This window comes from Bacillus rossius, assembly GCF_032445375.1.
Source record: "Bacillus rossius redtenbacheri isolate Brsri chromosome 4 unlocalized genomic scaffold, Brsri_v3 Brsri_v3_scf4_2, whole genome shotgun sequence".
Classification (NCBI taxonomy): Eukaryota; Metazoa; Arthropoda; class Insecta; order Phasmatodea; family Bacillidae; genus Bacillus; species Bacillus rossius.
In genome coordinates, this window is record NW_026962011.1 from 39,451,829 (window position 1) to 39,464,867 (window position 13,039).

Sequence of the window (13,039 nt, forward strand, 5' to 3'; positions counted from 1 at the left end):
CTAACCAAATCAACCGTCCACAATGTTTTAAAGGATTTATAATGTATAGCTAACCTAACCTTTTACGATGAACAAAAAAAAAAAAAACCGAAGATGCACGATCGGACGTTTGGCTCTCTCGTCTGTGAAAAGAAGGCTTCCCATAATACCAGTCCTGGATTAAAAATACAAAGCGGACCTAGAGTCCCAAGTGTCCAATCCCCCCGGTGTTCGCTCGCGAGTGCGTCGCAGTTCACTTGAGTGTAACTTGCAGAGGCGGTCTACCTGTAGGGGATGCCGGCCGACTCGAACTGCGCCCTGGCCTCCTGGTACAGCGGCAGCTCCTCCGCGTCGGGGAAGCATTCCGCGAACTCCTCGAACTCCCTGAGGTCTGCAATCTGCGGCGGACCCCCCCGTTGCCCGAAAGCACTTCCCTCACGTTGAACACGACAAACCCACACTCCCAGTGGCGGATCCAGGATTTTAGTTTGGGAGGGGCTTGACCCAGCTGAGGCTAGGCTTTTTCAAGGCAAACACTAAAACAATAGTGGACCCAGATGCTTTTGGAGGGGGCTTGAGCCCCTTAGCCCCCCCTCTGGATCCGCTACTGCACACTCCCCGTGTTCCTGTTCATTCGTCGCAACTAGCTCAGGATTATTTTTTTTTTTTTAGTGGAACATGTGATAGGTAGGGACCGAAAAAATTCGCGGGTTCAATGACCCATGGACGTCGCAACCGGGGGGGACGGGGGGGACACATCCCCCCCCCCAATAATAAGTCTTCAATTTCGTCCCCTCCAATAATATATTTAGTTTCGTAGTTATATTAAAAATATGATTTATGTGATATAACCCATATGTTGCGCATGGTGCATTTAGTCCAGTCGTGGTAATGTGAGCACTGTGTTTTTACAAATTTGTTCTCTGAAAATATTTTTTATAAAAAATAAATTATATATTGCATCCAACTATAATTAGAATATTTAGGAAAGAAAATGCCTAAAAACCACCTTTTTGCACTTTCAAACCCCAAATTTTCCCTGGGGAGGACCCCCGGACCCCCCACTTTTTTTTCCCAGGGGATGGATATTCCTCAACAACTAAATAAATTGCAGTCCCCCCCCCCCCCCCCAAAAAAAATATATCCTTGCGACGCCCATAAATGACCTGTAGGATGAACTCCATTGTTCTACGTACAAACGGTCAGATGTCACCCACTCATTGGCTGCTGTCTTGTGAGACGTCACAACGTAGCAGCCTGTGTGATTCGATACAGCTTTGGTTGAGTGTTTCTCATTGGCCCAGAGTCATCCAGGCGAGTCGTGAGCCAATAGCAGAGGCAGCCCTGAGGTGCAACTAAGTATTTGAATTTTAGCCTATCGCCTAATGAATACGCGAATTTTTCCGGTCTCTAGTGATAGGCCTACCAAACTATGCCTGGCTTTGTGATTCGCTGCAAGCATTATTTTTGTGCGTAGAATAAATGAAAAAAAAAAACCGTCTAATTGAATATTCTAACATATATTTTTTCAATCTGAAATAATAGCTAAATAAAAAAATAACGATGTTGACAGTTTCGTATTCTTAAGACACAGTCAAACACGCTTGTGTTTTGGTATCCATTTTCTGGTCACTATCATAATTTTTCCGTAAATATATTTCTATAGCTCTTCTTGCGTTTATCATTGCGTCAAAAATTGTCGTCAGCTATTAATAAAGAAAAAAAAAAGGATTTTAGAGTTGCGTGACTTTTTTTATCGGTATTAGATATTATTTATTAAATTTATGTTCTGAAAATTTGAGACGAACAATAAAATGAAAGTGTTATCGTGACCTATTTACAGGAAAATCCTTCAACAAATATAAATGACAAAAAATGAAATTACCAACACGGTGTGTGAAGCTGAGACTTAAGCACCCAGACAGAGCGATATACACACGGTGGATGGCTGTGTAAACTGTAAATGTCTTTTTTTTTTAATGGAACCGATATATCCATGTAAAAATTACAGATATTTGTACATTTGTACATTTACGTGAAAACAACTGTATCACTACAAAATAGTGTTCACAATTATACTGGGTTCGGATTCATATCCGGACATTTTATGCTTTGTGTTGTTCCACTAACTCCATTAGTTTAAGTTATTTGTAAACCGTTCCCTGAATATTTTTAACTGCACAAATTAATAAAAAAAATAAAAAATAAAGTCCAATTATATAATATTCAATTATATTTTCCATGGTTTAAAAAAATTATGCTTGAATGGAACATAAAATTAAAATGTTAAATTATGCTCCAATTTTCGTTAAGAATACTCAGTATTATATCGAAAAAGATATTTCATATATGTAAAAATAACCATAGCTGAGTGTTGCACAAAGTTACAAAATTTTTCTTTTAGTATTACAAAATATTTTTTTTTGGCCACATGTTTGCAAGGGAATCTTTTGTAAAATAATTTATTTTTCTGCGTACATGGAACAAGTTTGACATGAAAACAGGTACACACATGGCCCCCACATTCGATTACGGGCCCTGAACCCAGGATCGGAGACGGTCCCCCACCCCCCTTATTTTACAGTCACGTGCTAAATTATAATTGCATGGTTACTTCTTACCTACACTCTTTTTAGAATGATATTTAACCTGAAAACACGGGGTATAATTATGGTCACTATTTTATAAGTCCAAATTAAGCTTTATTTATAATATGTTTAATAGGTTTTTTTCTAGTTTGTAAAGAACATTTAAAAAATTGGTTGTCTGTAAAGTCGGTTTACGGACAATATTTTAACGTGACAACGTCATAACAAAACATTGATGAAATGATTGCATACTTTATGAATAAAATTGAATCATTTTTATTGAATTATCCACTATTTTGTATGGATACAAAGAAGGAGTGAAATGAAAGCTACAATTTAATAATTGATAAATTTACTTTTATTTGATCTCATCAATTCAAATATGTTTATCACTTTAACGAAGAGATTATTTTAACTATAACTTTTATACATGTTTGCTATTTAACTTCTTCCAATCTGTGTTATCCTGTTAAGGATAGGACGATGATAGGAAAAGTAGGAAACGAATGGGAGTGTTTCAAGTTTAATGTGCCACGAAAAAGTCAAATCGATGGTTGTTCCAATCGAGTGGAAGAGAGATAGATGCGGCGCAAGCGTACAATGAGCGTAACGAGGCAATGTGCGTAACGGGACACTTTTTTCGTGCGTGCAGCCGGCGTTCATCGATTTATTAGACGTTGTCACGTAAAAAAAATAAGCAGGGCTGGGGCCCGGGGCCTGGACCTTCGCGGGGGCCACGAGTGCACAGTAGCGGTAGCTGGCGGCTGGCGATGAAGGAGATGCTCAGACTGTTTGCTTGATCAGACAACACTGCGACACAGTGTGCCGCAAACTGTATTGTCATCACAGCTTCTGCGGACCTCGTGGTCCGGATGCCAGAACCCAGCATCGAACCAAGGGCCCGCGAAGAGTTCCAGGCTGCGGAGTGCCGCCCACTACCTCTTGTTGTGAAATAGAGTTGATGTGCGGATGTCTGTGAAAAGGATGATACCGGGTTACTTATAAGGCGGTGTTAAAATTTGTTTCTCTATAGCGGGATCGCGGTAGGGACTCGAACCCATATGCTGCTGTGGGCATTGTGATGAATAAAGAGAGAAGTCACGATGAAGGAGATGATCTCACCTCGTCCTGCGCAGACGCGAACGACTCGGGGGCCGACGTGAAGGAGGACAGCGCGTCCCCGTAGTGCCTGGACGACGTGTCTGTGTGGAACAGCACGGAGCGCTGCGAACACACGCCGGGACAGGCGGCGCTTCGTGAGTCGCTCGCCAGCCGTGCCGCGCGCGCACGGTACACGAGTCACGTTCGGGGACGCACCACGACGCCGAAATACCACAACGCCGAAAACCATAACGCCGAATGCCTAATTGACTACAACGCCGACAGCTAGAAAACTGCTGTGTACCACAACGCCGAAAAATGTCATTGCAGGACTGCCACAAAGGTTAGGTTAGGTTAGGTCAGGTTAGGTTAGGTTACGTTGGGCTAGGTTAGGCTAGCCTAGGTTAGGTTAGGTTGTGGTATTTTGGCGTTAAGATACATTTAAGAAACACACACAAATTCATTCAGTTGTTTTTCATTTTGCTCCTGTGAGGGCCCCCCCCCCCCCCTCCCTCCACCGCAGCAACATTTTTCGGCGTAACTGTATTTCGGCGTTGTGGTACACAGCAGTTTTCTAGCTGTCGGCGTTTCTGTCAATTTGGCATTCGGCGTTATGGTTTTCGGCGATATTGTACGTTCGGCGTTGTGGTATTTCGGCGTTGTGGTAACGACCCGTCACGTTCGTGCAGTGCACGCGTCAAACAAAACGCCAAATACTAGGTACTACTTAAAAAAAAAATTGCATTCACTCCTTTTCTGTAACTATCCAATCCCATCCAATAAATAATATAAAAAAAATTGTACTATTTTTCAACCCATTAATTAAAAAAAAAAAACTAAAATAGGTTTACGAATATATATGTATTTCAAAACGTTCACTCTCTAGTTTCATGAGCTATATTTACTGTACGAAAGGTGGTGTACACTATTATTTCAGAAATGTCACTAAGTTTTCCTGTTTCCGTAATAAATAAATAACACTCCGAAATTTAGTAACTGGACTACTAAATCAGTCATAATTACGTAAAATCTGCACACAAAAAAACTTGACAGCACTACGGGTAACATCAGGATACCAACCATTTCTTTCTTATCAGTAGACAAGCGAGTGTTTCCTGCAGCTAAACATGGCGGATAACAAGATCGTGTTTATGTGATATTAACGTGATGTGAAAATTAGTCAAAAGTCCCCAACACGGAAAAATCTACTCAAAAGTGAACAGAATGTTAAATAAATACATTAGCAGTTAAACTGTAGAATCACTTCGAACTGAACATGCAAGTTCACATTTTATCTCCGTTAAAGTACGGCGAATAATTTAATGGAATACCTGAAGTTAATAATGACTGGTTGCTACAAAATGTATCCCTCTGTGAAGTCATTTTCGGTATGATAACGACTGTAATAATACTGCCAATAGGCATTACGACGTGATCTTTCAAAATCTTGTAGTATGTGAAGGCCATTTTTAATATTAAACGATGAAGCAGTTGAAATCAATATGGCATTTTAGTTATTTCTCTATTTTTCTCCATCTTTTTGTCTTTTTTTTCTCACTCTCTCACTCACACAAAAAAACACACACACTTAAAATTAAGCTAAACGTTTACTGCGGTGGTGTATTTTTGACGCATGGTACTCTTAAAAAAATAGTAATTGGAACTGAAATAATTATGTAAAATTACATACATATGTACATTTGTACATTTACATGAAAGCTACAGTATCGCTACAAAAAAAAATATTCGCAGCTACACTGTGTTTAAATTCTTGCCCGGGCATATATGCTTTGTGTTTCCTCCAGTACCTACTTTCTTTTTTTTTTTTTTTTAAGTTATTCGTAAACTGTACCTACACGTGATAGCTTAAAAAGGAAATAAAAAAAAAAAAAAGAAAGTCCGAGTGTTGAATATTCTATTACGGTATCTTTTCATGGTTTATATGCTTATTTTTATGCTTGAATAAAGTATCGATCAAAATTTAGAATTATGCGACAATTTTGTAACGCACGACAGAAAATATTCAGTTTTATTGTTTCAAACATTTTCTTCTCGTAGAGTAACGAGCTATTTGTTGGCAACTGGTGTCCGAAGGAGTCGGTTGTGACCAGGGGCGCAACAACTAAATTTCCAAAAAGGGGAGGGGGGGCAATATACTTTTTTTTATAAAGTATCATCGATTCCCCCCCTATTGAAGCGATTGGTCCGGGGGGGTCCTCCCCCGGGAAAATTTGTATTTCAAGGTGGAAAATAGTGCTATTTAAGCAGTTTTATTATCTAACAATTTATTACACAGCACTTTCTTTGCCCCCGTTTGCGCCCACTTTAAGGTTTCAGAGGGGCCGGGGGCAAAATACCCTTCCCCCCCCCACCCCTGTTGTTGCGCCCCTGGCTTGTGACAGTTTGACAGGCGGGCGGTGCGGCGAGAGCGGCAGGGGGCAGGGTTGCAGAGGCAGGGTAAGGGGCAGGAGAGGCGCCGACCTGGTCCAAGAACAGCAGCTCGCACTGGTCCTGCAGCTCGTAGGCGGCGTCCACGAGGCGCTGCAGGTCGCGGCAGAACTGCGCCTCCTCGGCCGTCGTCACGGCCGCCGCCCCCGCCGCCCCCGCCGCCCCCGCGCCTCCGCCCGACGTGTAGGCGGCCAGCGCGTCGTCCCAGTAGTTGATGGCCGTCTCCAGCGCCTCCATGCCTGCGGGCACACCACACCCAGGGTGTCCACAGGGAACAAAATATTTCGTACCAACTTAGGCGAGAAAAAAGAACTAGATTTGAAAGAAAAAAAAAGTACTAAATTATAATTTGTTATGGTTTTTTAACAATTTAGGAAAGTTATTATGACATTACAATGCTCGAACTTAAATATCACACCACACACACACACACACATACATTCCATAGTTTTTAAAAATAATTACGCTTAATAATAAAACATATTGGAGTTACTATAATTTAATTATATTAAAGAAAAAAATGTACTATAATTGTACTAGACCACTAAAAAAGTTATAAAAGTACTAGAAATAGTACGAAAGTACCAATTGTGGACACCCTGACCACACCCCGCCTGCATCCCGGCCCGACACGCACCCAAGCGATGCTTCAAACCGACACGATGGATGGCGCTGCCGTAGCTAGCTAGTTCTTTCCGGAATTCAAAGAGCGCGTTATTACTCATAATTAAATAATAATTAAAATGTTTGTGCAAGGAATTACTAGGGGCAGGCATTTTTCACGAATAAATCTGAACGCATATCAGACGGCAACAAGGTATACCCGCACCAGCGGTTTCTTCCTTGTGGTTGGCGGCGGGGACGCACCACAACGCCGAAATACCACAACGCCGAACGTACAATAACGCCGAATACCATAACGCCGAATTCCAAATTGACCACAACGCCGACGACCCGAAAACTGCTGTGTTCCACAACGCCGAATGACCACAACGCCGAAATACATTAACGCCGAAAAATTTCATTGCAGTACTGCCACAAAAACAAACTCAGAAGAAAGTCACTAAATATACTGAAAGAGAATTTAAATGTACAAAAACGCCGAAATACCATAACGCCGAATTCCACCAACGAATCTACAATATGACCATAACGCCGAAACCATTATATGACCATAAGGCCGAAACCATTATATGACCATAACGCCGAAACCTCAATGTGACCATAGCGCCGAAATTCTAATATGACCATAACGCCGAAACCATAACGTGTTGCCTACCTGCCAGGCATTGAAATGCTGTATTCGTAAGATAAGCGCACTCTCTTGCAACTGTGAAGCTAAAAATTATACACTTTCTTATTTTTTATAGGACAAATGGAACATTGATCGAAATAAAATATATTTTTGAAATAATCATTTTTTTTTTTTACAATTCAAGGTCAGGTTTAATGTTTTTTATTTCGAAAATGCGACGTTTTTACAAGGGTTTCAAGAAGAGTAGGCGGCCTTTGAAATGTCAGCTCCTTAGAGTTGATTTGAGGAAATAAATTAGATATGAAGTAGCGCCGGGAATGATGGGCAGGAAAAACACGAGATCCCGAAAAAAATTGCCAAATTTCGTTGAAAATCTGGAAGTAAATTGGACCCGGATCGATTTTGTGGGAGGCTAATGCTGTAGCTAACCTACACTCTTGCAGTGCGGATGTGTTACTAATATATTATTCGATTCAGAATTACGTAGTTATAACAAAAATGATATGGTTACCGCTTAAAGTCCCGTAGGTACACGCTGCACAATGAAAACGCTGCATGCTCGTTCAATTGCTTGTACGTGAAGGGCGACTCAGAGTTGGAGGCACCGAGGATAAGGGCGGTATATCGATTTAGTGTCTCATTCACACAAGTAACCTATGAGTGGACGAGCGTCTTAAACATTTGTCTCAATAAGTGTAGTAGTTTGTAGTTCGTAATTTACACAAAAAGTATTTATTTAAAATGTACGCTTTTTGCAAATAGAGCACCACTTGTCTGCAAAAAAAGTATTATACCATTTTAGGCTATTTTCATAACAATATTTACAATACTTTAGGTGCATAAATTTAAACACTATTTTATTCATTGCTATAAAATAATGTAGATAGGCTATACATAATTGTATAATAGTGTAGAAATAATAAGAGATTCTTTAATACCAATAAGCCTACTATATTTTCTTTAAAAAAATTATAACTACTGTAAAACTACCTGGCATTTCCCTAAGGAGCTCGCCTAAATGTGCCTAAACTGCATTGTAGCATGTCAGAGTAATTTTTTTACAGATTTAGTTAAGTGTCTTTATGCTGTTTATCTACGAAAAAACACACACTTCTTTCAAGAAAACATGCGCAATATAAAAACCTTTACTTCGCGTCTAAATAGCCAAAAATGGGGTGTTTAGGGTGCTATTTCAGAAAATTTACTATCTGGATACAAATGAAACTACTTAAGGGCGTTGCAATAGGCGGGCCCCTTAAATGCGTTCAAGTGTGAAAAATTCACAGTTTTATGTTTATTATAAATAACGTTAATTCTGTATACATTATTTGTAAGCATAGTTTGCATTTTTTTGTCAAAACAGCTTGTTAAACACCAAATATGCATGTTACACGAGCATACAATCAGTAAAAAAAATATTAAATTATTCAGAATGAAATTACGTGCGATAGACAATATGCTGAAATATACCCATAACAATATAATTTCTTTATTTTTTTATAATTTCTGCGTTTTCGAAATTTTTTGTAAAATACGAGGTTCTTCTGGTATTCATGTGATAGCTATCTTTGGGTTATTATATCCAGTTACGTGAAGTTATTTAAGGTGGTCGTTTAGACCGGCCGCTATAAATACTGTGCAGAGCTTCAGCAGTTCACGTATCACACAAGTGTACCGCGTGTGTGCTCGGCACTTGCTACCAATACCACTTAACATATGTTACACATGTTCCTAGACCATTGCCAGCTTATACAATCCTCTATATAAATAACCTCTTTTGGAAACTTAAAATGGCTAAAATGGTTATTTTCACAGTCAATTTTAGGTTTGAAAATACAGTTTCACTGACTTGAAAATGGTTTAGGAACGTACAACAAACCTTCATATTTAATATTTAGACTTAAAATGATAGGATACCCACTGAAATTTCCTTAGAGGGGAGTCTTCGACAATGTTGCTGCATGTCAGAAGACCGCCTGGCGGATATAGGCGTTAGGACCTTGATGCGCGTGACTGTATCGCTCTTAGCTGTCCTGCCCTTCCCACGCCTCGAACATTAAAAAAATACCCGCTGTCAGGCGGCCACCTTAAATCGTTGCGCAATATTTATGATTCCTGCGTACAACTGTTAGTTCATTTTCAAGGTAGGCCGTTGACGGTAAAGTTTACACTTTGAAAATAACTTATATTTGAATAACAACCAATATTATATTTCGTGGAGGTTTCGAACATATAGTTTTTGTTGGGTTGAAAAAAACAGACTATCTTGAATAGAAAAATCTAAATATTTAGCATAAATGAGTAGTGAAAGGATACAAATTGATCGAGAGAAAAAAAGTAACCAGGTGCTCAGAAGTGTTAAATTTACCGTGAACAGTCTTCAGTTTAATTAGTATATGGAATATATATATATATATATGTATGTACATATATACATATATATTTTTTGGCTTGTACAGGACCCTAACGGCAATATCCCTGTGCTTATGGCGTACTTCTGCTGATAATTATTCATGCCTACCTGGCATGAGAAAGTCTAAGGCAGTCACTTTTATGATTTTGTGTATATATATCGCTACTCCAACACCTGATTTTCCAGTGATTCAATCTCATTTATGAACGTCTTTAAAAGCGCAGAGGGCATGCTAACGTTCCTTACACTGGACACATTTAAAATACACTTTCATTTTGTTGATATGTTATTTAAAAATCAATGCTCAAACGATACAATTACATAAATGCTACAAATACACAAAAACACTCCTAAGTGGCAGACTTAGTACTAATATAAAAAATTACAATTCTATTACGTTCATGTACACTCACACCCACAATTATACAGGTCTGAATAAACATTTTGCGGAATGTCAGTGTCATCCCCTCAGCCATGGGATGACTAATCTGATGTCGGTAAACTGTTCCAAGCTTATGACGCGACAGTAGTGGATGACTTTGAATATAAATTAGTCTTGCATAGTGGTATTAACCATCTATTGTCACTTTAAGAGCGGTGTTTACAAGGTGATAATAATTCAAATATGAAAATCAATTTTTTTACGTTACCAAGGGTGGAAGAATTTAGTATTTTAGCGCCAGTGGTATGGCAGATCACAACCAGCATTCGGTAATTGCGTAAATCTGTGTGTATTATCTGTAATATCCCTCACATCGTTGACTCACTACTAAATGAACGTTTATAATAGTAGTTATAGTACTTAGTAGTTGATGGTAGACGTTGTTTGTTTACAATGTGGGACGTGTACCACCTCCTCCCCCACACTTAGGTCCCTAAACAGGTTTATGGTAGTGTGAGGATGGTTCAACCAAATATTTTAGAAGGACAATATAGGAAAGTCGTCAAAAGAACGGGCGACACATTCAGCAGCGCATTCTGGCGGCCTAGCTTGGACCTACGTTGAAAGCGCATTTGAGACAATGTTATTTTGCTAATTTTGAATGGACGTTTTTTCCTTGTTTTCTCCTGTTTAAGTTATTTATAATGACTGGGAAAGTTTGTGCTATGTTTGGTTGCAATAATTACGATGTATCTAGCTGTTAGAAGTTGTTTTTTTTTTGTTTTCCGAAGGCTGAAACTATAGCCAAATATCTTAATAGGAACTACAATATTTGCTATAGCCATGTTTACTTGTGTATGGTTTACATCAAATATTCCTTTTCCACTGTTTAAAAATGATAGTGCCTTATTGGAAACAATGATACATATTTCAACATTCAATGTTTTGAAATATTTTTTTAACCTATGTTTAATAGAATTTTGTTTTTAAATTTTTATTGTATATTTTTAAATATCTTCAAATTCTTATTTTTGCACTCCTCTCATTATGCTGAATGACTTAGTTGTCACTGTAGTATTTCAAGCAGTTTACCAAAATTATTGATTTCAAAAGTTTTATGTTTAATTTTCAACATAAAAATAATGTAAATTAGTTTTAAGTATTTGGTTATGTTAAATAAATTTAATTGAGCTAATTTTTTTTAGTGTTTGGTTGACTTCAATTAGCAACATACTTAATTGTTGTGGTCATTTTTAATTTTGGTTCGGGACAAGTCATATTCAATTTTTAAGTTTTTTTTTTACTTAAGGCAGTTCCTCGAGGAAATTTTTTTTTTCAACTTTCACGGAATATTTATAAAATAAGTGATTTACATGTAAGTATGTTAAATATACAACACCTACAGAAACTAAATTACGATTCATGCTGTATTGTAAGTTCAGATTTTGCTTGACTTCATGTCGCACAATTGATTGTTTTTCTCACGCTATTTTAAAACTTTTTGTTCCAAGAGGTAATAAAAATTTGAAATATTACAGCAAAATGCATTCATACCTTTGCCGACAAATATTTGGTTTGGTATCTATTTAACTGCAAATTTTAAAAGCACACATCATTTTAACCTTATACCTTTTTGTAATTTAGGCCTAATCACTTTTATTTATTCTAATAAATTCAAATTTAAAGCTGTGCTTATTAGGAGTAATTTTCGCACTCTATTTCTAATCTAAAAAGTTGTTGCCCTATAGCATTTAAATATTTCCTACAGTTTTACGTCTCCGCGACAACGAGATGATTGCGCACACACCTTACACATCAGACAGAGACTGTTGGGAGGAATCATCAAGCATGGCATTTGTTAAGGAACCGTCCCATTATGCGCCTGGAGTGATATAGAGAAATAATGGAAAACCGAAATTAATATGACCGAACCAGGGATGGAAACCGAACTCCTTTTGAATGCAAGTTCACTCTTAGAAGGGTAAAATATGCACAAGACTTATGCAGTTATACATATATATACTAGGTCCAAATCGTGGTTTCCCCCCCCCCCTCCCCCCGCCCAAAAAAATCTAAATCCGCTCTTGGCTGCTTACTCACTTATACAGCAGTATTTGTTTTCGGACACCAATAAACAGCAGCTTACCAATAGCCTGGTCTATTAAAACTGCCTGAAAAAAAATTAAATATAGACAAATAAGATAAATATAGCTTAAGGTTAGTTGTTATAAATCAAATTAAAATTCAGTCCAGAGGCAGTTTTTCTAACACTGGAAAGTAAGTCACATTGCACTGATATTCTAGGAAGTTTTCAGTAGTTGTTCTTATAATTCTGAGCTGTATGTTAACAAAAACATGGCATAGAAGTACACAACAATGAAGTCCTTTATTTTCTAAGCATACATTAGTAAATGTGAGGTTTATAGTACCTACTTAATCGACATAATCAGCGCCAATAAAGATAAAACGGGGTGGGAATTTAACAATGGTGGATCATAAGGGTGGCAGACGTGGGAGTATCTCGATTAAAACTACCGACCACCGGCAATGTACGCCACTATCTCTTGTTGGAAATTCCGATGTCCACCCCACCGCAAGTCGAACCCAGATTACCTTGGATGGAGGCTGACTTGTCAATTGCAGAACCACCAAATCTTCTTCAGGTGTTAGTACCATAACTGTATTAAATGCACCAATTAAAGTAACTTTATAAAAGCCTAATCAAATTAACATCATAAGAATTTTACAATAAACTAAAGGAAATAGTATTTAATGTAAGTACAATATGTATAACATGCATTGAAAAATATTGCACTGTTAAAATGCTATCATCAAACATTTTCTAAAAAGCTATAACATGTCTACATGTCCGC

The 13,039-nt window shown here is 38.1% G+C and overlaps 1 protein-coding gene across 1 annotated transcript in view; it reads right to left on the reverse strand.

Moving 5' to 3' along the window:
- The window catches only part of LOC134541927 (mitoguardin), a 232,757-nt gene that overhangs the window by 10,677 nt on the left and 209,041 nt on the right, over nt 1–13,039 (reverse strand). The window contains exons 4-6 of the mRNA XM_063385679.1: nt 6,150–6,355; nt 3,690–3,791; nt 265–377 (exon numbers count right to left, since the gene is read on the reverse strand). Coding sequence (XP_063241749.1) covers nt 265–377; nt 3,690–3,791; nt 6,150–6,355 — 421 coding nt within the window. The remainder of the gene's footprint in view (nt 1–264; nt 378–3,689; nt 3,792–6,149; nt 6,356–13,039) is intronic.